We start from the raw sequence: 24,788 nt of genomic DNA, 5'->3' as shown, positions 1-24,788 counted from the left end.
CAATTTAATTCTGAATTTAATTATATTTTAAAGCCATTGGATATGGCACATCACTGATGTGTGTATTTGTTCTTTTTGTAGGGTTCTCTCTATCAAGAACTATTGCCCTAATACTAGAATCATCATACAGATACTTCAATCCCAAAACAAGGTATGATAATATTCTGGTCTATTATCCTCCTCTTTCAAACTATGGAGTTAAATGACTTATTTCATCTAAATAATAGAACTTATTAATTTCTATAATTAATATAGGTCTATACTCAAAAAGTTTTCTGCCAATTACAGGTGAAATTTGGAGTCTCATTAATATTGTAAATTACTTAAGGGCACCTGGGAGGCTCAGTGGGTCAAGCATCCAGCTCTTGATTTTAGCTCAGGTCATGATCTCAGGGTCCTGGGATTGAGCCCCACATCACGGTCATGCTCAGAAGGCAGTCTGCTTGAGAATTCTCTCCCTCACCCCTTCACAATCCCCGTTAATGTTCTCTCTCTCTCAAATAAATAAATAAATCTTAAAAAAAATGAGAAATATGAATTTGTAAAGAAGCATAGTTTCATACTTTAACAGCTGCTATCTGAGAGTCGAACTTCCAATCCACCTGAATGTAGGTGCTGAGATTCTTCCCTTTGGGACATTGACAGCTCTGGGAATACCCTCAATTACTGGCATCCCCTAAAAAAGAATTAGGAGGATTAGATATTCACAAAAGTTTGAGAGGCAACCAGAAGCTTTGTCAGAATTGAACAATAAGGTTCAACTGTGCAACACCATTTCTTCAAAACTGGTGAGATGGTTTTATCTAATGCAGAATTTTAGGGGAAATGAATAAAAAGAGGAATATTTCCAAATTAATGAATAAGATAAGACCTCAGAAAAAAACCTCAATGAAACAGAGATGAATGACTTACCTAAAAGAGAGTTCAAAACTGTCATAAAGATGCTCACTGAGCTAGGGTGAAGAATGGATGAAGAAAGTAATAACTTCAACAAAGAGATGGAATATATAAGAAAGTACAAAATAGAAGCCATAGAGCTGAGGAATTTAATAACTGAACCAAAAAATACAGTAGAGGGGTTCAACAGCAAACTAGATGCAGCAGAAGAATCAGCAAACTTGAAGACAGGATAGTGGAACACACCTAATCAGAGTAGCAAAAAGAAAAAAAAAAGAGTAAAATGAATAAAGACGCTTAAGGGACAATATCAATTGCATTATAGGAGTCCCAGAAGGAGAAAACAAAAGAGGGGTAGAAAATGTATGTGAAGAAATAGTGACTGAATACTACCCTAATCTAGGGAAGAAAACAGACCTCTACATCCAGGAAGCAAAGAGAATTCCAAATAAGATGAAATAAAGAGACCCACACCAAGACTCATAACTAAAGTATCAAAAGTTAAAGATAATGAGAGAATCTTAAAGTCAGCAAGAGAAAAACAACTTGTAATGTACAAGGGAACCACAATGGGGTGCGTGGGTGGCTCAGTTGGTTAAGCATCTGCCTTTGGCTCAGGTCAAAATCCTAGGGTCCTGGAATGAGAGTCTTGGACTATCTGCTCTGCGGGGAGCCTGATTCTCCCTCTCCCTCTGGCTGCCACACCCCCTGCTTATGCTCTCTCTCTCTGTCAAATAAATAAATAAAATCTTAAAAAAAAAAAAAGTGAACCACTGTAAGACTACCAGTAGATTTTTTTTTCTTTTTCCCCAATTTATTTATTTTCAGAAAAACATTATTCATTATTTTTTCACCACACCCAGTGCTCCATGCAAGCTGTGCCCTCTATAATACCCACCACCTGGTACCCCCAACCTCCCACCCCCCCGCCACTTCAAACCCCTCAGACTGTTTTTCAGAGTCCATAGTCTCTCATGGTTCACCTCCCCTTCCAATTTACCCAAATTCCCTACTACTCTCTAACGCCCCTTGTCCTCCATGCTATTGGTTATACTCCACAAATGAGTGAAACCATATGATAATTGACTCTCTCTGCTTGACTTATTTCACTCAGCATAATCTCTTCCAGTCCTGTCCATGTTGCTACAAAAGTTGGGTATTCGTCCTTTCTGATGGAGGCATAATAGTCCATAGTGTATATGGACCACATCTTCCTTATCCATTCATCCGTTGAAGGGCATCTTGGTTCTTTCCATAGTTTGGCGACTGTGGCCATTGCTGCTATAAACATTGGGGTACAGATGGCCTTTCTTTTCACGACATCTGTATCTTTGGGGTAAATACCCAGGAGTGCAATTGCAGGGTCGTATGGAAGCTCTATTTTTAATTTCTTGAGGAATCTCCACACTGTTCTCCAAAGAGGCTGCACCAACTTGCATTCCCACCAACAGTGTAAGAGGGTTCCCCTTTCTCCACATCCTCTCCAACACATGTTGTTTCCTGTTGTGTTAATTTTGGCCATTCTAACTGGTGTAAGGTGATATCTCAATGTGGTTTTAATTTGAATCTCCCTGAGGGCTAATGATGATGAGCATTTTTTCATGTGTCTGATAGCCATTTGTATTTCTTGATTGGAGAAGTGTCTGTTCATATCTTCTGCCCATTTTTTGATGTGTTTGTCTGTTTCGTGTGGGTTGAGTTTGAGGAGTTCATTATAGATCCTGGATATCAACCTTTTGTCTGTACTGTCATTTGCAAATATCTTCTCCCATTCCGTGGGTTGCCTCTTTGTTTTTTTGACTGTTTCCTTTGCTGTGCAGAAGCTTTTGATTTTGATGAAGTCCCAGAAGTTTATTTTCGCTTTTGTTTCCTTTGCCTTTGGAGACGTATCTTGAAAGAAGTTGCTGTGGCTGATATCAAAGAGATTACTGCCTATGTTCTCCTCTAAGATTCTGATAGATTCCTGTCTCACATTGAGGTCTTTTATCCATTTTGAGTTGATCTTTGTGTACGGTGTAAGAGAATGGTCGAGTTTCATTCTTCTACATATAGCTGTCCAGTTTTCCCAGCACCATTTATTGAAGAGACTGTCTTTTTTCCACTGTATATTTTTTCCTGTTTTGTCGAAGATTAATTGACCATAGAGTTGAGGGTCCATATCAGGGCTCTCTACTCTGTTCCACTGGTCTATGTGTCTGTTTTTATGCCAGTACCATGCTGTCTTGGTGATCACAGCTTTGTAATAAAGCTTGAAATCAGGTAAGGTGATGCCGCCAGCTTTATTTTTGTTTTTCAACATTTACTTAGCGATTCGGGGTCTCTTCTGATTCCATACAAATTTTAGGATTATTTGCTCCAGCTCTTTGAAGAATGCCAGTGGAATTTTGATCGGAATGGCATTAAAAGTATAGATTGCTCTAGGCAGTATAGACATTTTAACAATGTTTATTCTTCCGATCCAAGAGCATGGAATGGTCTTCCATCTTTTTGTGTCTTCTTCAATTTCTTTCATGAGTGTTCTATAGTTCCTCAAGTATAGATCCTTTACCTCTTTAGTTAGGTTTATTCCCAGGTATCTTATGGTTCTTGGTGCTATAGTAAATGGAATCGATTCTCTAATTTCCCTTTCTGTATTTTCATTGTTAGTGTATAAGAAAGCCACTGATTTCTGCACATTGACTTTGTATCCTGCCACGCTGCTGAATTGCTGTATGAGTTCTAGTAGTTTGGGGGTGGAGTCTTTTGGGTTTTCCATATAAAGAATCATGTCATCTGCGAAGAGAGAGAGTTTGACTTCTTCATTACCAATTTGGATACCTTTTATTTCTCTCTGTTGTCTGATTGCTGTTGCTAGGACTTCTAATACTATGTTGAACAAGAGTGGTGAAAGTGGGCATCCTTGTCTTGTTCCTGATCTCAACGGGAAGGCTGCAAGCTTTTTCCCATTGAGGATGATATTTGCTGTGGGTCTTTCATAGATAGATTTGATGAGGTTCAGGAATGTTCCCTCTATCCCTATACTTTGAAGCGTTTTAATCAGGAACGGATGTTGGATTTTGTCAAATGCTTTTTCTGCATCAATTGAGAGGACCATGTGGTTCTTCTCTCTTCTCCTATTAATTTGTTGTATCACATTGATTGATTTACGAATGTTGAACCATCCTTGTAGCCCAGGGATGAATCCCACCTGATCATGGTGGATAATCTTTTTAATGTGTTGTTGGATCCTGTTGGCTAGGATCTTGTTGAGAATCTTAGCATCCATATTCATCAGTGATATTGGTCTGAAATTCTCCTTTTTGGTATGGTCCTTGCCTGGTTTGGGGATCAGGGTAATGCTGGCTTCATAGAAAGAGTCTGGAAGTTTTCCTTCTGCTTCAATTTTTTGAAACAGCTTCAGGAGAATAGGTGTTATTTCTTCTTGGAAGGTTTGGTAGAATTCCCCAGGGAATCCGTCAGGTCCTGGGCTCTTGTTTTTTGGGAGATTTTTGATCACTGCTTCAATCTCGTTATTAGATATCGGTCTATTCAGGTTGTCGATTTCTTCCTGGTTCAATGTTGGTAGTTTATATTTTTCCAGGAATGCATCCATTTCCTCTAGGTTGCTAAGCTTATTGGCATATAACTGTTCGTAATAACTTCTGATGATTGTTTCTACTTCCTTGGTGTTAGTTGTGATCTCTCCCTTTTCATTCATAATTTTATGAATTTGGGATTTCTCTCTTTTCTTTTGGATTAGTGTAGCCAGTGGCTTATCGATCTTATTGATTCTTTCAAAAAACCAGCTTCTAGTTTCATTGATACGTTCTACTGTATCTCTGGTTTCTCCCTCATTGATCTCAGCTCTAATCTTGATGATTTCCCTTCTTATGTGTGGAGTTGGTTTGATTTGTTGTTGATCCTCCAGTTCTTTAAGGTGTAGAGACAGCTGGTGTGTTCTGGATTTTTCAATTTTTTTGAGCAAGGCTTGGATGGCTATATATTTTCCCCTTAGGACCGCCTTTGCTGTATCCCATAGGTTTTGGACCGAAGTGTCTTCATTCTCATTGGTTTCCATGAATTGTTTCAGTTCTTCTTTGATCTCCTGGTTGATCCAAGCATTCTTAAGCAAGGTGGTCTTTAGCTTCCAGGTGTTTGAGTTCCTTCGGAACTTTTCCTTGTGATTGAGCTCCAGTTTCAAAGCATTGTGATCTGAGAATATGCAGGGAATAATCTCAGTCTTTTGGTATCGGCTGAGTCCTGATTTGTGACCCAGTATGTGGTCTATTCTGGAGAAGGTTCCGTGTGCACTTGAGAAGAATGAGTATTCTGCTGTTTTAGGGTGGAATGTTCTGTATATATCTATGAGGTCCATCTGGTCCAATGTGTCATTCAATGCTCTTGTTTCTTTGTTGAGTTTCTGCTTCGATGATCTGTCTAATTCTGAAAGAGGCGTGTTAAGATCACCTACGATTAGTGTATTCATATCAATATGACTCTTTATCTTGATTAACAGTTTTCTTAAGTAATTGGCTGCTCCCATATTGGGAGCATAGATATTTACAATTGTTAGATCATCTTGGTGGATAGTCCCTTTAAGGATTATGTAGTGTCCTTCTGTATCTCTGACTACAGTCTTTAGTTTGAAGTCTAATTTATCTGATATGAGAATCGCTACCCCAGCCTTCTTTTGAGTCCCATTGGCATGAAAGATGCTTCTCCACCCCTTCACTTTCAGTCTGCGTGTATCTTTAGGTTCAAAATGGGTCTCTTGTAGACAGCATATGGATGGGTCCTGTCGTTTTATCCAATCTGCAACCCTGTGCCGTTTTATGGGTGCATTTAGGCCATTCACATTGAGAGTGATTATTGATAGATACGTTTTTATTGACATCGAGTTACCTTTGAAGTCTTTCTTTCTGTAGACTGTCTCTATATTTCTGTTCAATGCTATTCTTGGGATTTTTCCTCTTTTATAGAACCCCCCTTAATATTTCCTGCAGTATCGGCTTGGTGGTTGCATAGTCTTTTAAGCCTTGCCGGTCTTGGAAACTCTTTATCTCTCCATCCATTTTGAATGTCAGTCTTGCTGGATAAAGTATTCTTGGCTGCATGTTCTTCTCATTTAGTGCCCTGAATATATCTTGCCAGCCTCTTCTGGCTTGCCAGGTCTCTGTGGACAGGTCTGACGTTATTCTGATGGGCTTCCCTCTGTAAGTAAGGAGCCTCTTTGCCCTGGCAGCTTTCAAGAGATTATACCTACAATTATAATTTCTCAATTTGACTATCAGGTGTCGTGATTTTTTTTGGAGTGTATAATCTTGGGTGGAGACCGTTCAGCCTCTAGTACATGAACGCTGGTTTCATTCGCGAGATTCGGAAAGTTTTCATGAAGGACTTGTTCCACGACATCTTCTAGACTTCTTTCTTTCTCCTCCCCTTCAGGAATTCCAATAATTCTGACGTTGGAACGCTTCATGGCATCATTTATTTCCCTAATTCTGCTTTCGTGGGATCTAAGCTGTTTGTTCCAGGCTTCCTCCTGATCCTTTCTCTCTATCTGTTTGTCTTCCAGATCACTAATTCTATCTTCTGTCTCAGTTACCCTAGCTTTGAGAGAGTTTAGATTGGATTGGAACTCATTGAGAGCATTGTGGACCTCCTCCCTGGTAGCTTTAAGCTCTGCCCTAACATTGTGAACATCCTGTCTGGTCGCTCTCAGTTCGGCCCTAATCAATTCTGTTTGGTCATCCATGGCTTTCTCCAACCTAGCTATTGCCTGGATAATTGTTAGCCTGAATTCTCTTTCCGACATATTGTCTATGTTGATAGCCGTTAGCTCTATTGCAGAAGGTCCATCCTCTGTATTTTTCTTCTGTTGGGCATTCCTCCTCCTAGTCATTTTGGTGGGAGAAGACTGAACAGATGTAGCTGGATGTATCAACTCTGGTGCAGTCAAGGTGCACCCTGGAACACTTCCTGATCTCCGTCTCAGAGAGAAGCCTCAGTCTGGGTGCAGAAGCTGAATAAATTCCCCCTTGGCCGCTGGCAGTGTAGGTTCCACATTAAAGACCCTGGGGGCGCAGGATCTTTTGCTCGTCCCCAAAGCCAAGGCAGTGGCGGCTGTCTGGGAGCTCCTGACCGCCAGAGAGGTTCCAAGCAGCGATCGCACACTGAGATTTTGCCGCCGGCCCGGGCTGGGAGTGCCCGGCTTGCGCGCACCTCTTTTCAGAGGCGGCTGTGGGTCGGGCGCGTGTCTGGGGCACTGAGAACGGGGCGCTGGTCCGTAAGCCGGAGGCTGGGCTTTTGCGCGCCTCTGTCCGGGGAAGAGTTTCGAGCGCACTCGGCTTAGACTTTGAAACAATGGTGCGGGTCAAGAAGCGCCCCTGGGCCTTAGAAACCCAGGAGAGCAAGAGAGACGTGCGCGCGCGTCTCAAGCTTTGTGGTAGGGCTAGCGCGCGTTCCGCAGACCGGCGCAGCTCCCATCCCCTCACAGGAGCCGGAACCCCCGCGCTCTGGGGCGCGCTGGCGGCTTAGGGACCAGGAGCTGGTTTCACCGCCGCACTCTCTCTGCCTCCGCACCGGGGAGGCGGTCTGGGACCGGGGACTTAAGCCCCTGTCCCTAGCCGCCCTGATTCCCACAATTTGCCCCCGCGATCCTTTGCTCTTTTGGAGTGCTTTCAACCAGTCTCCAAGTTAATGCTGGTCCCCAGACGCAGGGCACTCTCGCTCGTATGGGGGTATTACTTTTGCCCCGGTCGCCTCTGGTGGCTCCCTCCCCCTTTTGTTTATCTTCCGATATCAGTCCGCTGTTCCCATTCCGCTTTACCTGCTCACTGGCGTCTTCTGCCCCTGTAGAGATCAGGACGTGTATAATTCTGATCTCAGGCTGATTTCATGGGTGATCAGAGTTCTTTGGTAGGTAATCAGCTCACTTTGGGGTACCAGCTGAAAAGACGCCTCTTCCTAGTACCCCGCCATCTTGTCCCCCCCTACCAGCAGATTTTTAAGCAAAAACATCACAGACCAGAAGGAAGTGACCCAATCTATTCAAAGTACTGAAAGAAATAAAAAAGACGTCAATCCTGAATATTCTATCTGGCAGTGTTGTCCTGCAGAATTAAAGAAGAGAGTTTTCCATACCAGCGAAATCTAGAGGAGTTCATCATAACTAGGACTACTTTACAAGAAACATTAGAGAAATTTCTTAAAATTGAAAGGAAAGGGCATCAATTACTAACAGGAAAAGATACCGAAGTATACATCTCAATGACAAAGGCAAATTCATGGTAAAATTCAGAACAATCTCATGTTGTAAAGTGGATTCATGAATTATGGAGGTTAAAAGACGAAAGGAGTGAAAGTAGCTCTAATTGTGATTCCTAGTAAGGGCTATGCAAGGCCAAAAGCTGTAACTTGTGATATCAAAAATAAAATGCGGGAGGGAGGTAAAAATGTACTTTTAGAATGTGATCAAACTTAACTATCTATTGTTATAAAATGAGTTATATAAGCCTCATAGTAACCACAAAGGAAAAACCTATAGTAGTAGATACCCAACAAATGAAGAGAAAGGATGCTAAGATCTGCAGAAAATCACTAACTCATGAAAAGAGCAAGAGAAGAAGAAAGGAACAGAGGATTTATAAAATAGTCAAAAAAAAAGAACAAATGACAATAGGTACATACCTACCAATAATTACCTTAAATATAGATGGATTATCCATTTACATTTAAAGAAAAAGATATATATATATGTATAGACATATACATATATATATTTGTAAATGAAATATATAAGTATATTGGAATTTTGTTCAGCCATAAAAAAGAAGGAGATTCTGCATTTGCTACAGTATGGATGGGCCTTGAAGGAATTATACTAAGTGTAATAAGTCAGAGAAAGACAAATATATGATTTCCCTCATCCATGATACCTTAAAAATACAAAAAATAAAGTACAGGTAGAACTGATTGGTATTTGCCAGAGTTGGGGGGTGGTAGGGGGGTGAAATGGGTGAAAGGGACCCAAAAGAACAAACTTCTGTTTATAAAATAAATAAGTCATGGGAATATAATGTACAACATGGTGACTACAGTTGATAATACTTTATAGTACATTTGAAAGTTGCGAAGAGAGTCGATCTTAAAAGTTCCCTTCACAAGTAATAAGTAATTGTAAACATTGAGGTGGTGGATGGTAACTAGACTTATTGTGGTGGTCGTTTCATAACATATACTAACATTGGATCATTTGCTTGTACACCTGAAGCTAATACAATGTAAGATGTCAATTATATTTCAGTAAAAACAAGGACAAAAACAAACACAGATTGTACACTAAGGACAGTATCAGAGGTCTATATCATTTGACCCAATTTTGTACTCTCACTATTTTTGCTTTAAAAAGTGACTCACAGTCTTTAAAAGCTGAATTTGTTCTTATCACTTCCACTGACGTGGACACAATAAATGTTTTCAAGTAAATGCTTTGAAACAAATGCAAGAAAGATGTCCATTCAGAAAAAAACTTTCTTGAATTGTATTTCTTCTTAACGTCTGACCCATTTTCTACCATGAAACAGGTTTTTCTGCCAAAGATCCCCAGCTGGAGCTGGAGTACCGGAGACAACATCATCTGCTTTGCTGAGCTGAAGCTTGGCTTCATCGCCCAAGGCTGTCTGGTGCCAGGCATGTGCACCTTTCTAACGTCTCTATTTGTTGAACAAAACAAAAAGGTAACCTTGTAAATTGTTGTTGAATCTTGGCTTTTTCCCCCATATCCTCACAAGTTAGGATCAGAAATAGAAAATTGAGGAAAGCGAGAAGGCCCCAAGAAATGAGATTTGACTTCCACTTGAACTATGAAGGATTGAGAGGTCTAGACTGAAGTCCCAGGTACGGTGCTGACCTTGAAGAGATTATGGATCTTATTCTTGTCTAAGAATATTTATCTGCAAAATAGAAATCATAGTTTTGCTTTCTACCTGCAGTCCAGAGGTTATGAACATAAAGGTAGAAGTACTTGGAGCTACTGAAGGAAGAAATATAAATAAAAATAAAGGTTATATAGGAGGATGATTCACAATATTCAAAAGGCAGAAATAGCCCAGATCTCTACCAGTTGTTGAATGGACAAACAAAATGTAACATAGGAATAAGGGGATATTATTCAGCCATAAAGAGAAATGAACTACTGGAATATGCTGCAACATGGATATATGCTGTAAAGCCTGATATTTCAAAAATCTCACATATTTCATTAATTCAGTTTATATCAAATAACCAAAATAAATAGAAGACAGAATGCTGATAGTTGGATCCATGTTGCCAAGAGCAGACATTGGGGAGAGTGGTAAGAATTGAGAACAATTTGTGGGGTGCCTGGGTGGCTCAGTGTGTTAAAGCCTCTGCCTTCGGCTCAGGTCATGATCCCAGGGTCCTGGGATCTAGCCCCGCATCGGGCTCTCTGCTCTGCAGGGAAGCCTGCTTCCTCCTCTCTCTCTCTCTCTCTCTCTCTGCCTGCCTCTCTGCCTACTTGGGGTCTCTGTCTGTCAAGTAAATAAATAAAATCTTTTAAAAAAAAAAGAATTGAGAACAATTTGTTAATGGATAGGGATTTTACTTTGGTTTGACAGAAGTATTTTCAAACTAGATAGGGGAAGTGACTATACAACATTCTAAATGTACTGATGCAACTGAATTGTTTGTATTAATTTTTAAAATTTGAATTAGAAAATATTAAGAAAAAATTAAAAAATCCATAGAGGATTGTAAAAAAAATTAAAAATAAAGGTTATATTATTAGTGGTAAAATTATATATTTAAATATAAATTAAATTCATGATAATAATAAATATATTCACAGAACAAATAACAATTAAAATCTTTTTCAGGTTATTTTGGGAACATTCTATGCAATAACAACAATAGTCACCACATATTGAGTATCTAGTATTTCACTCATTTTAAATACCTTATGCTTCCCATTGATAATATTTCAAGGTAGAATCCCAGTAATGGGTCAGTGAAGCTAACTAACTTGATTTTATAGTTAAGTTAATGAGTAGAAGAGGTAGAATTGTCTGACCTAATATCTTACCACTATGCTTGATACCTGTGGTTGTTGGGTATCTACTCACAATCACCCACATATCATGACCTTTGATGCCTTTGAGACTAAATAAATGGTCAAGGGGATATTGGGACAACTGCTGTAAGCACAAAGTCCAGCCTTTGGAATGCCACCTGCATGAAATGTTCCAAGAAAGGTTCCAACCTCAGCTGGACCCAATTTCCCATTGTCCGGAGGTTCTCCAGGGAGTGACCTTTCCTCTCCATTTATTAGGAGTCTACATACGTCTTCTCTTATATTCAATTTCCCTCTTGGCCTTTCTTTACACTTTATTTCCTTTATTAGTAAATTTAAAAAATTTTTACATCTTTTTTGGTTTTGTCCCTGGTACTATCTAAAACAAAACGAAACAAACAAACAAAAAATCCCAAATGAACAAACAAAACAAAATAAAAAACCATGAAAGATGCTCTGGCCAGCAAAATGCTAACTGGAAAACATGGAATTCTTCTATAATTCCTTCTGTGAATTGGAGGAAATATCATATACAGATAAATAGACACGACATCAGATAATAAGAATGAGCCTTGATGACACTATAATGAACCTGCCTTATCCTCCTCTTCCTGCTTACTGTGTTTGTCCTTGAAAAGTGCTTGTGAGTAAATTGTCTCTGCCTGTGCTGTGTACTCATAAAGTGCAAGATAACTGTTCTGCAAGATACATGTATTCATGTTCAGTGACTCGCTTGGGCTCTCCATGGAGTCTCCAACCCAGATATTGGAATTTGTAAACTGCTGCTACACTGGGGGTTTGAAATCATCCCTTTTCACCAACTCTCAAAGACAGGGATGTTTGAAAGGGTGCTTCCAAAACATGAATTGTGTGTGCAAATCCCCTGGAGGTCTGGTTAAAATGCAGATTCTAATCACAAAAGTCTGAGTGGGGCTTCACTTCTGAAAAAAGCTCCCAGGAGTGTGTAGGCTGCTGGTCTATGGACATTTTAAAGACTGGAAAATATTAACAAGAGTAAATGACAGTAGTATTATGGTATACACAGTCTACATAGTAACACAATAACATCTCCATGGCTGGAGAAAGGAAATGGAATGGGAGCTCTTTATGAGGACTTCATGTCTTTCATGGAAGTAGAGGAGGAAGATATTTAAAACCAACCCTATATTATATTGTTGTTCTTTCTGTGTGATCTAAAGTTGTAACCATCTCACTGAAGATGATCATCTATTAATATTCATAGGAACTGAGAGAAATTTGTGGTTATGATATTTTTTTGGGGGGGTGGGGGGGAGTGAAGTCTCAAACCTACTTTCAAATATCCTAAACCAGGCAGGGTCAAGGTAAGATTTTTTTAATGTTATACTCCTAGCTCTGGTGTTTTAGATTCTATAATAAACTATTAACTTGGATTTAACAACTAGGGCTCTAGTGTCTTATGATTGATTTTTCTTGGATTAGACACTTTCTCTGTCAGCTTCTGGATCAATAAAATGAGAGTTATTCATCTCATAACCTGATTTTTCTGAGTATGACATCAGTATCTGTAAAAATTTCAAGTACTCAGATTCCAAGACCTTGGATCAATGATCTGTGTTTCAACTGTATTAATTACATGGCGAGAAATCATGGTCCAAAGAGCACTTCCAGTTTCTTCAAGGCAGAGACAGCATTGTGTTAGGCTTAAGCTTGGACTAAATCTACCAGTTGACATACTTGAGCTCCCTGATTCTACTATGTAAATCGAAACTCTATCTTATCCTCCTGTTTCCCTTTCTGATCTTAAAAAAAAAAGATCACAGGAAGTCTTCTCCATCTCTATCATTCTTTTACCCTCTGTCAAAAACTGAAACATTTACATTAGAAACATTAAGCCCCCCCGCTTTTTTTAAGTTATGGAGACTTAAATAGGGACTCCCAGTGAAGTGAGTACTCGTCAAAGAAAAATTTAAGAGAGTGGGAGAAGGCAGGAGATTTGGCTGAATCTTGGAATGGGGATTGCAGAGTGAGTGCTTGGATTGTTTGATATGAGTAGTCCTTTTTTGTAAGTCAGAATATTTTTTCTCTCTCTCTCTGTGTGTGTGTGTGTGTGTGTGTGTGTTGTGTTTTCTAAACCACAGGCTGGTCATCTGAATATTTCTGAACTAGCCTTAACTCTCCACAGCCACAGTGTTTCAGAACTTATAGGAATTCCAGACATTCACCTAGGTTTCTGGGCTTTAAGAGGAGCCTGTCTTGCCATGACGGAGCAGTGTGGTGGGGGTTTTCATGGCAACAAATGGAGAGGATGATGAGAATGTATGGAGAGCATAACAAAATTCTGAGTTCTTATACAAATATCAGAGATGAGTTACCCAACAGCCCAAACCCCGCACAGCCTATATTTAGCCTTTGTAAGCGATATCCTTCTCTCTCCCCTTCTTCATTTTCTCTGGAAACCTGCTGCTGTTCCTGACTTTTATCTCATGTCCATTGATCAGGATGGCTCCTTAAGTTCATCTGAAGCTTTGAAAAGTTCTGATACTGGGCAGAAAAGCCTTGAATGTTTTTTCTTTGTGGCATATGGCTAGTCAATGGAAAACTTAATTTGTTAAAAAAAAATCTTGAACAGCTATATTTATGGAGAGACAACTTAGATTCCATATTGTCCTTCTCCTCTTATTGTTACTGACTCAAAAACCAGTCTACCTTGCTGAAATTATTGGGAGAATTCCAGTTTCTACAAGGTGTCATGAATGCCATCTGGGAAGAAACCAAGTCATTATGCTTTCATTTTCTTCTGAACTCTCTAGCGTAAATAGTTGAGGTGTATGGTAGAGTTTTAGTTCTTCCTTTGACATTTCTTCAATGAACCACTAGGACAAATCTCTTTTCTATAACTTAAGAGCTATGGATGCTGGTTTGCTGCTTAGCAGGACATACAACTTGAATTGTAACATCCCATATTCCATGTCCGAGTTCTACATGTGGCATGATTGTGTATTCCAGGTTTTTCCTAAACAGCCCTGGCAAAAATATTTCTTCAATGGTCTGAAGAACAAAATCCTGACTCAACGTCTCTCTGATGACTTTGCTGGAATGAGTTTTCCTGACGTTTCCCGGTAAGTTAAAAGAAATGCTTTCCTTGTTCTTTATGCAATGACATTCTTTCAATAATGTTCACTGGGGGGACCACTGTAGGCCAGGCTCCATGATAAATACTGAAGGTGTAAGAATGAACAACAAGTCTGCATCTGTGCAATTGAGAAGCTTGCATTCTGTGTGAGACATAGTCACCATGCTGGCTATGATAAACTTTAGAATAGATTCACTTGCATTCAGGGGTCTCTTCCTTTGCTGAAGTACTAGTATTTTCCTAGCACAGAGCACAGAGTGTTGGTCATAGTCTTGTGAATTAGCACCCTGCTATCCTTTTTACTCACAATTACTTGTCTTCCTTCCTAGGATCTGCTTTGTGAAGCTGGGACTCATGCTGATAGCCATCGAACACAAATCCGTTTTTCATGGTTACTGGTACCAATGAGACTTTGAATCTCTTCAGTTTTGTAAAAGGAGAATCTTTATGATTAAGACATCTCCAAAAATACAGACATAACTAAGATATTGCCATATGTTGAGAGCCAGCCTGTTGGGCACCCAGTTTGCTGTGGTGCACTTTGTACTGTCTTTAATGATTGCAGTTAGAATCTAATGTTTGGAGTTAGAATGGTTACCCTAGTGGGTGGATAGGTGCTTTGCCTTTGTTTCCATGGCCCTCCCCAAATTCTCTCTCATGAGCAAGGGAGAGAAGAAATGCTCTCCTTCTCAGATCTGGGATTCCTTTTAATTTATTACTAGATCTTATAAGTCTTGACCATGAAATAGTACTATGAGATAGAATTATTTATGACAATAAATGCTCCCATAAACTGTAGCTTTAGAAACCAAGCTGTAGAATATGGCAAAATGGGAATTCGGACTACTGGACAAAGTCTGCTTTTGGTATAGTAGATAAAAGAGAGAACCAACATTATTAGACCACTGGAATTTATTGAGAACCCATAATGAATAATATGAGAAGTAAAATAATTTATCAGGTAATAAAAAAGAAAATCTAGCAAAACAGCAAATCAACTACTATGATATATAAGAGAGAGAATAAAAAATGCTGAAAAATGAGAAAAACTGAGGGTTTAAATAGGTTGGGGAACAAGAAAGACTATTATATTGGCTTATGTATTTTTTTAGTGGAAAACTAAGTTGAATTAAATTGGAATCAACAGACCAAATTCTGATCCTGATTATGACTTGCTAGCTCTGTGGTGTTGGAGAAACATCCATTCTCTGTGAATTGAGGAGGTCATGTCAATATCTGAGACCCTTTCTAGCTCTAAAACTGACATTATCAGGAGCCCTAAAATTATAGGGAAATAGTCAAAATTCAACAAGTTTGAATGATATCAGACAGACTACAAAGGAATAATTTTATATGAAATGTTAGACAGAAGAAAAATCTAAGTAGAGATATTGCAAAATGCATCTGGGCAAAAGAAGTCAGCAGGGTACTATACAAAGGAAGTCACTAAGGAGAGAATAACAAATAGTATCATCTAGCTGGCTTACTTCTATTTAACAATCCTGCCCATGCTCAAGAACATCTCAGAATCTAAATCTGTGCACAAATGGCCTTTCTGCCAGAAATAGGTTACAGCAAAAAGGATGGAGAACCATAATCCAGGCAGTTTGAGTTTTAGACTGGTCCAGAACTTCACCTTCAGCAACATGGGCTATGCATTGGAACTATTTGCAAAGCCTTAAAGGCATATAGATTCCAAAATCCCACTCTGATCTTTACAAAATCAAAATCTCCAAGGCTGGAACCAGAGAATTTTTGAAGACCCCATGATATAGTCAGTTTTTTTGCTGGTATTTGTAAACTACTAGACCAAATGTTCTTGAGGTCCCTTCCAACTTTAGCATCCTAGATTTCTTTAAACTTTATTAGGATGACTATGGGACATCACAGAACAGAAACACAAACATTTATTAGGCAGCTAATTTCCACATATATTTAAGATGCCTTGATGCTGTTTATTACCTGCACATATGTACCCCTAATGAAAGAGGAACCTGCTCTAACTTACATTTAACTTTGTTTTCTCACCGAAGAGTCAGGTGAATCAAAGAGATTAAATCCTGATTTGGATAATAGTCTTTTACATGATTGCCAGTTCATGACCAGCAATGCTACAGGCACTTTGCTTACGTAATCTCTTGAATCTCTACAACAATGGGTATACTTCTTAGTCCCATTTTATAGAGAAGGAAGATGAGGCCCAGAAAAGTTAAATAATTTTCCCAAACTCACATCAGTCCCAGGTGGCAAAGCCAGCATCTGAACTCAGCAAGGAAGGTGGTGATCCTCATCACTGTGCTGTACTAAATCCACTGCAGCCCTAAGTGGGAGGAAAATAGGGCGTCTCAATGGCTGATGTTTAGATTAGTATACAGAAAAACTGAAGGGAAAACCCATCTTTTCTCACCTTTTATTTTCTCTCTTAATTGATACACTTGAATAGACTTTAAAACTTGGGAAAGCCCAGGTCACCTGGGTGCCTTAGTTAAGCATCCAACTCTTGATTTCAGCTCAGGTTGTGATCTCAGGGATGTGAGATGGAGCCCCCCCCCCGCCCCGCTCCCATCAGGCTCCAAGCTAGGAGTGGAGCCTGCTTACTATTCTCTCTCTCCCTTTCCCTGTGTCCCTCTCTGACTTGCGTGCCTGTGCGCTCTCTCTCTCTCTTTCAAATAAATAAGTAAATAAATCTTAAAAAAAAAAAAAAAGCCCTTGACAATCATATGGATTTGTCTTAGGGAATAATTTATTATCTGCTAAGCGATAAAGCTGGCTCTGACCCCAGTCAGATAATGTTCTAAGTTTGTGGCAGTAGCAAACATTCTCTAGAGAGCAAGTAGCCATGATTCATGAAGGGGATTTCAAGCCAGTTTGGAAAAATGTGCAAAGGGAGTTCACCTCTCCTTTCAAATGCAACCCCAGCTATTATTGTGACAGTATCTTCATTACTAAATATTTATTTTTTTAAAGATTTTATTTTTTATTTGACAGAGAGAGATCACAAGTAGGCAGAGTGGCAGGCAGAGAGAGAGAGAGGAGGAAGCAGGCTCCCCGCTGAGCAGAGAGCCAAATGCAGGACTCCATCCCAGGACACTGGGATCATGACCTGAGCCGAAGGCAGAGGCTTAAGCCACTGAGCCACCCAGGTGCCCCCATTACTAAATATTTAATATGAGTTCAGAGGGCACTGCTAAAAATAAGAGCTATGAAGATACAACTCAATTTATGTTTGCTAGCTAGTGAACATCAGCCAATGATGGGGACACAAATCCATGTTCTTTTCCTTTCAAAGTTAAAAGCGTTTATTCTACTCATTAGTATCAGTCAGTAAACATTTGGAAAATGCCGTCCAGTGCCTCAGATAATAAACTACCTCAATATAGCATCAATGCAGCTACCCAGCATCTTTTGATTCTTGGCATAGTGGGGAAGAGCTTTTGTGGCACAACCCCTTTTATTTTTGTAAAGCTCTTAAACTCAGAAGTTACTTTGGAGTACCCTAACAACAGAATAAGCTTTGCCAAAATTAATATTTGACTTCTTTCCAGTGTTAATATAAAAGGAGTGTTTTAAGGAAGTAAAGGAGTACTTTTACCATATGCAAATGAAGTGATGGTACTTTCAAGTTTATAAGACCTCATTGTGTTGAGGGTCTGAATTAAAGGAAATAAAAATGGGATAGCCTGACAAACATAGGGAGAAATGTGGGGAATTCAAATAGTCGTGATGTAGCACTGCATCAAGGAGTCTCATGGGTGAAATTTGTAAGATGTCATTTTCAAACACACAAACCATAAGGAAAGAGAAAATCAAAGTGTTCATGTAGCAATAGAAACAATTCATGTGGTTCCTGCTCTCAAAAATCTGGCAATCAAGATAGAAAAAAATGAAGTCTAAAGAAATATGCAAGTTCAAAAATCGCATAAGCAAATAAAAGGAACTTTTGAATCCAGCTGGTTAACTAGGCAAAATTTAATTTTATAGGAGAAGTAGCCTAAAGATAAACACCACTACTATGACTATAAGACTTGCAACCATTTGGCTATGGCATTGAGTAGGCTAAATTAGCAAGGCTTCGTGCATCTGAGTTGGTTTATCCAGTTTAGGTTTAGGATGCAGTCCAGGGAGGAGTTCACCCTTCGCTCAGCTGTGTGCAACTCAGTAATCATGTTGTGACCTGACTCCCTTCTGGATATTTAGCAGCAATCAAATGCAGTTTTTCTACCCTATTTGGCAGTAGAAGGGGATGGAGTCTTATTAACTCCACAGTTCAGGGAATCCATTGGTAATGATAGAATGAAACGCCAAATATTTCCATAGAAATTAGAGGGGAAAATTACTGTATTTTTTTTTTCTGTTTCCAGTTGTCTGATGCTAAATCCACCTGTACAGGTTAAGCTGCGTAAGAACACACTAGGGTTCTTTATTGCTGAATCTGCAAAGGAAGTCATAAGGTATTTTTTTAAATAACTTTATAGGGAGAAAGTCCTAAAGCAAATGCAACTCAATGGCAAACTGATTCAGCACAATGCTTAGCGTTAAGCCTCACATAAGTCATTCTTGATTTGCTTTCATTGTCCAGAGCCTTCTTTTACTGTGCCAGCTGTCACAATGATATCTTTACTCCTGAGCTCATTGGAAAATGTAGCTGCAAAGCCAAAGTCCATCGACACTTTCCAGGTAATTACACTTCATATCTGGTCGCCCTCAGCCCAGCTTCCGGGGCATGACCAAAGAAAGAGAAGTTCCGTCTCTTAAGATAATACCTATTTGAACTTGGCCCCGAAGTGGCAGATGTTTCCCCAAACTGGGCATACAAGACCTGAGAATCAGTTTTTTTAGAGCTGGAAGAAATCTTGCTAGGTATCTAGTTAGACTTCTTCTCAGGCCAAGCAAATGAGTACCAGATGAGTTTCAGTAATGTTGAAAGTCCAGCGCCAATCGGAGGCACCCCCAACTCAATGCCAGACCTGCTGACTTTCAGCCTGTTGCTCTTAACTCCATCACAATGGTTTTCCCTCTTCAGTCTCAAAGTTCAGCCTATACCTGACTGCTTGGTTGGCCACAAGGCTACCTCATGACCACTCTTTTTTTTTTTTTTTTTTTTTAAAGATTTTATTTATTTATTTGTCAGAGAGAGAGGGAGAGAGAGCAAGCACAGGCAGACAGAGAGGCAGGCAGAGGCAGAGGGAGAAGCAGGCTCCCTGCCGAGCAAGGAGCCCGATGTGGGACTCGATCCCAGGACGCTGGGATCATGACCTGAGCCGAAGGCAGCTGCTTAACCAACTGAGCCACCCAGGCGTCCCTCATGACCACTCTTTTAAAAAAAAAATTATTTTACCGAGCTATGTTTGACAACATTGTGTAAATTTAAGGTGTGCTATGTATTAATTTGATATATTTATACTGCAATGGGATTGCCACTGTAGTATTAGCTTTACACTTTTATTTTGTCACATAATTATCATTTTTCCTAGCGTTGGGAACAGGACCATTCCTTGAGTACCCTGAATGGACTGTAGGGGATTTAAAGTTTACTCATTCTGACATAGTGATGAGGAAATGTAATTTTTTCTCTCATCTCTAATTGAACTCAATAGCTTACCAACAACTTTACCCTACAGCAGCAAAAGAGAGATTGTCTTATACATTCATGATAACTTCTCCTCTTGTAGTTTAAAACTTAGTCTCTTCCAAGTACGTAAGGATTCTGTGGGTAAAATCCCAGTGTTTCAGCATTTAAACTTAATTCAAAATTTGAATTTCCTATCAGGACTATTCTTATCTTTAAGGTTTCATCCTTTCCTTCTCCCCAGAATTCTATTTAAATGCAGGAGTAAGTTTGCTCAATGTCATGGTTGTTGGGTTTTTTTTTTTTTTGTTTTTTTGTTTTTATTTTTGAGAGTGAGAGAGAGAGCGCAAGCTTGCAAGGGGGTTAGGTAGAGGAGCAGAGGGAGAGAATCTTAAGCAGGCTCCACACCCAGTGCAGAGCCCCACTCAGAGTTTAATGTCCTGACCCTGAGATCATGGCCTGAGCCTAAATCGAGAGTTGGACACTTTAGTGACTGAACTACCCAGGCACCCCCATGGTTGTTCTTATAGTGGACTTTCATACAAGTCCTTCCCAGTTCCTGAGGTACCTCATTCCCTTGGTAAGTGTCAGCCTCTGTGACCTCTCCATCAGTAACCAGTATTTGTTCTTCCTGGCTTTGGGTCCCCTTCTGTCATTTATTATCGAAATCCATCATCCCTGCCATAGCCTCTGATCTTGAGGTCTGCAAAGCTCCTTTTCCTGTACTCCTGATCTATTCATTCTGTATGTCATTTTGGCCCCTCAGCTGTTTGAGTCTTTCCAGTCTCCTGGTGAATATAGAAGGTGGGAGACCTCTCTGGCCTTCTCTCTTCTTAAGCATACCTGCTGCCTTGTCTCCTCCTCCGTAATCATCTTGCATTGATACCAAATACTCTTCTGAGCCCCCTCCACCAATGAAAATCCATATGACAGAGGAAACACATCCCTCATTTCTCCCCCTTGTACACCTCTGAAGCTATCACATTTTCCTTGTCCAGCAACTTGAAACACAACCTGTCCTCAGCAACCTGAAACACAAGTTGTGTGTGTTGAGTATGGGAGGGGGCTGTGTCCTTTCTGAGGAATCCCAGCTCTAACGTTTTTATATCACAATAGCTTTATTAAGATATAATTTAAATACCATGAAATAAATACTTTTAAAGCATACAATTCAGCGGGTTTTAGTGTGCAAACAGATTTGTGAAACCAGCACTCCAATTTTAGAACATTTTCCATAACTCAGAGAGGAACTCTGTACCCAGTAGTGGTTACTCCCCATTTTTTTCTGCCAACACCCCTGGCAACCACTAGTCTATTTTTGTGTCTCTAGATTTGTCTGTTTTGGTCATTTCATGAAATGGGAATCAGACAGCATGAGGTCTCTTTTGTCTGGCACCCTTCACTTAGCCATGTTGTAGCATGTATCAATATCTCATTTCTTTTTATGGCTGAATGATATTATGTTGTATGGATATACTTCATTTTGTTTATCCATTCATCTGTTGATGGACATTTAAGTTGTTTGCACCTTTTGGATATTGTGGATAATGTGGCTATGAATATTGGTGCTCAGATATCTGTTTGAGTTCCTGCTTGTGATTTTTCATGTATATATCCAGCAGTAGAATTGCTAAATCAGATATTAATTCTATGTTTAATTCTTTGAGGAACTGCTATACTGTTTTCCACAGCAGCTACCTCATTTCATATTTCTACCAGCAATATGTAAGAGTTCCAATTTCTCCACATCCTTTTTAAAAAAATACCCCCCCTTTTTAAATAATAGCCATCCTAATGAGTATAAATTGGTGTCTTATTGTGGTTTTAACTTGAATTACCCTAATGGCTAATGAAGTTGAGCATCTTTTGTGAGGATATTATGGGCCATTTGTATGTCGTTGGAATGTCTATTTGGATCCTTTACCCACTTTTTAAATTGGGTTGTTGTCTTTCTATCATTGGGTTGTATACAGTCTTCATATATTCTAAATATATGTCCCTTATCAGATGTATGGTCTCCCAATATCTTCTCCCATTTTGTGGTTTGTCCTATTTTCTTCATTTTTCCTCCCATTTTGTGGTTTGTCTTTTTTTCTTCATATAATTTTTCTTCATCAAAGTTTATTTCCTCATCAAAATTTAAATTTTGATGAAGTCCAGTGATGTATTTCATCATTTGTTGTTTGTGTTTTTGTGGAATAGCTAACCTGGGGTCGTAAATATTTACTCCAACATAAAATTCTTCTAAGAATTTTGTTTTTAGCTCTTACATGGTGGTCAGTGATTCTTTTTGAGTTGATTTTTATGTTTGGTTTGAGGAGAGGATCCAATTTCATTCTTTTCAGCGTGGATATTCGGTTGTCCATGCATCACTTTTTCTTGAACTCTTTTTGGTACCCTTGTCAAAAAACAATGGACTGCAAAGGTGAGGGTTTATTTCTGAGTCTCAGTTTTATTTCTTTGATCTGTATGTCTAGCTTTGTGTCAGTACCACACTGACTTCTCTACCATAGTTTTGTATTAAATTCTGAAATCTGGAAATATGAGTCCTCCAAGTTTGTTATTCTTTTTCAAGATTGTTCTGATTATTCTGTGTCCCTGCATTTCCTTACAAATTTTGGGATAAACATGTCAATTTCTGCAAAGAAGCCACCTGGGATTTTGATCGGCATTTTGGTGAGTCTGTAAGCCAATTTTGGAAATATTGTTATTAAGACAGTACGTCTTCTGAACGCATTAACATGTGATGTCTTTATATCTATTTATACCTGTAATTTCCTTCAATGGTGTTTTATAATTTTCAGATGATAGGTTTTATACTATTCATGTTCAGTTGATTCCTAAGTATTTTATTCTTTTTAGTGCTATTCTAAATGCAAATATTTTCTTTCTTTCTTTCTTTCTTTTTTAAGATTTTATTTATTTATTTATTTTAGAGAGAAAGAGAGCAAGAGTATGAGCAGCGGGGAGAGGCAGATGGAAAGTGAGAGAATCTCAAGCAGACTCTGCACTGAGCACAGAGCCCTACATGAGGCTCTGACTCACAACCCTGACATCATGATCCAAAATGAAGCCATTTGCAGATGATTCATTGTTAGGGTCTAGAAATACAGTTGATTTTTGGGCATTGATCTTCTATTCCGCAACCTTACTGAACCTGTTTTATTAGCTCTAATACCCTTTTTTGTGGCCTTTTATTTCATTTTCTTGCCTAATTTCTGCTCATTCATTTATGATTTTAGTAATATGAGTATTTCCTCATTTTTGTGGCCAGTCTTGCAAAAAATGCTTGTCAATTTTATTGGGTTTCCAAAGAATCAATTTTAATTTTTTAATCTACTGTTATTCAAGCTTTTAATGAAGTTGTGTATACTCTAATTTTTATTATTTCCTTCTTTCAATTTGATATGAGTTAATTTTCTCTTCTCAATGTCTTAACATGAAAGATTAGGTTATGTGATTTTAGATCTTTTTTTCTTTTTAAATAAACAGAAGAATTAATATCAGTAAAATTTCCTCTAAGCACTCTTTAGGGGCATGTCATATTTTGATGAGTTATGTTTTTATTTTCATATTTATCTAAAAGTATTGTATAATTTCACTTGTGATTTGTAGGGGCAGGACCCATTGGTTATTTAGGCATATGTTGTTTTGTTTCCACATATTTATGGATTTCCCAAATTCCTTTGTTACTGACTTTTCATTTCATTTCATTTTTATTGAAGAACAAAATGATTTGTATTTAAATAAAAAATCTTTGTATGATTTAAATTCCTTTAAATACATTCATACTTATTTTATGGGCTATTATATGATCCATCCTGGAGAATAGTCAATGTATAGCTGAAAAGAGTCTGTATTCTTTTTTCATTGAGTGGAATGTTATATAGATGTTAGGTCAGGTTGGGTTATAGGTTTCATTTTTTTTTTTTTAAAGTCTTCTATTTCCTTGCTGATCCTTGCTGATAGAACAATGGATAGTTCTGCCTGCTATTGAAAGGGGGGTATTAAAGTTCCAGTTATTATTGTTGAATTATCTATTTCCCCATTTAAATATGTTAGTTTTATGAATCATGTATTTTGGATTTCTATTGTTATGTGCCTATGAGTCTGTTACATCTTAGCAGTAGATTAACCATTTTATCATTATAAAATGTTTTTGTCTTTAGTAATATATTTGTCTTAAATTCTATTTTGTGTGACATTAATGTAACCACTCTACTGCTCTTTCGGTTACCATTTGAGTAAAATGTTTTTCATCCTTTTTCTTTCAATCTACTTGGGTCTTTGAATCTAAAGTATGTATCCTGTATGTAGCATACAGTTGGATCATGTTCTTTTTCCCCATTCTGAAAATCCCTGCTTCTTTATTTTATTTTATTTAAGATTTTAGTTATTTATTTGACAGAGAGAGAGCGCAAACAAGGTCAGAAATAGGCAGAGGGCGAGGGAGAAGCAGCCTACCTGCTGGGCAGGCAGCCTGATGTGGGGCTCGATCCCAGGACCCAGGGATCATAACATGAGTCAAAGGCAGTTGCTTAACTGACTGAGCCACCCAGGTGTCCTCTCTGCTTCTTTATGGCAAGGTTAATTCATTCACATTAATGCAATTACCGATAAATTAGTATTTACAACTGTTGTTTTGCTGTTTTGCTATTTTTCTAACATGTCACATCTCTTTTGTTTCTTAAATCATTTATTACTGCCTTCTTTTGTGTTAGGTATTTTCTAGAGTACCATTTTAAACCTCTTGCTATTTGTTTTCATATATATTTTTTAGTTATTTTCTTGATAGTTGACCTGGAATATGTTGTTACCCTCACAATGTATAATAATTTTGTTTGGATTAATGCCACGTTAGTTTTTATACTATACAAAAACTGTGTTCTTATATAGTTCCTTTTCCTCTCTTTAGGTTATCATCACAAATTAAATCTTTACATATGTGTGGCCATCAGCATAAATTTGTAATTATTTCTTTATAAATTCATCTTTTAAATCAGATAGAAAGAAAAGAGTTTACAAACAAACAAAAAGCTCTATATTTTCTTTTATATTTATTTATGTAAATATGCCTTCACCAATGCTCTTTATTTCTTCATGTGGATTTGAGTTACTGCCTGGTGTCCTTTTATTTC

At 38.5% G+C, this 24,788-nt stretch overlaps 1 protein-coding gene across 1 annotated transcript in view; it reads left to right on the top strand.

Moving 5' to 3' along the window:
• The window catches only part of KCNU1 (potassium calcium-activated channel subfamily U member 1), a 148,587-nt gene that overhangs the window by 39,390 nt on the left and 84,409 nt on the right, over positions 1-24,788 (top strand). The window contains exons 13-18 of the mRNA XM_044226005.1: positions 82-151; positions 9,462-9,614; positions 13,955-14,067; positions 14,411-14,479; positions 18,443-18,532; positions 18,661-18,758. Coding sequence (XP_044081940.1) covers positions 82-151; positions 9,462-9,614; positions 13,955-14,067; positions 14,411-14,479; positions 18,443-18,532; positions 18,661-18,758 — 593 coding nt within the window. The remainder of the gene's footprint in view (positions 1-81; positions 152-9,461; positions 9,615-13,954; positions 14,068-14,410; positions 14,480-18,442; positions 18,533-18,660; positions 18,759-24,788) is intronic.

The sequence above is a fragment of the Neovison vison genome, chromosome 11 (assembly GCF_020171115.1).
Source record: "Neovison vison isolate M4711 chromosome 11, ASM_NN_V1, whole genome shotgun sequence".
NCBI lineage: Eukaryota > Metazoa > Chordata > Mammalia > Carnivora > Mustelidae > Neogale > Neogale vison.
Note: the sequence above shows the minus strand (reverse complement) of the source record. Positions and strands in the feature narration are given on the sequence as shown.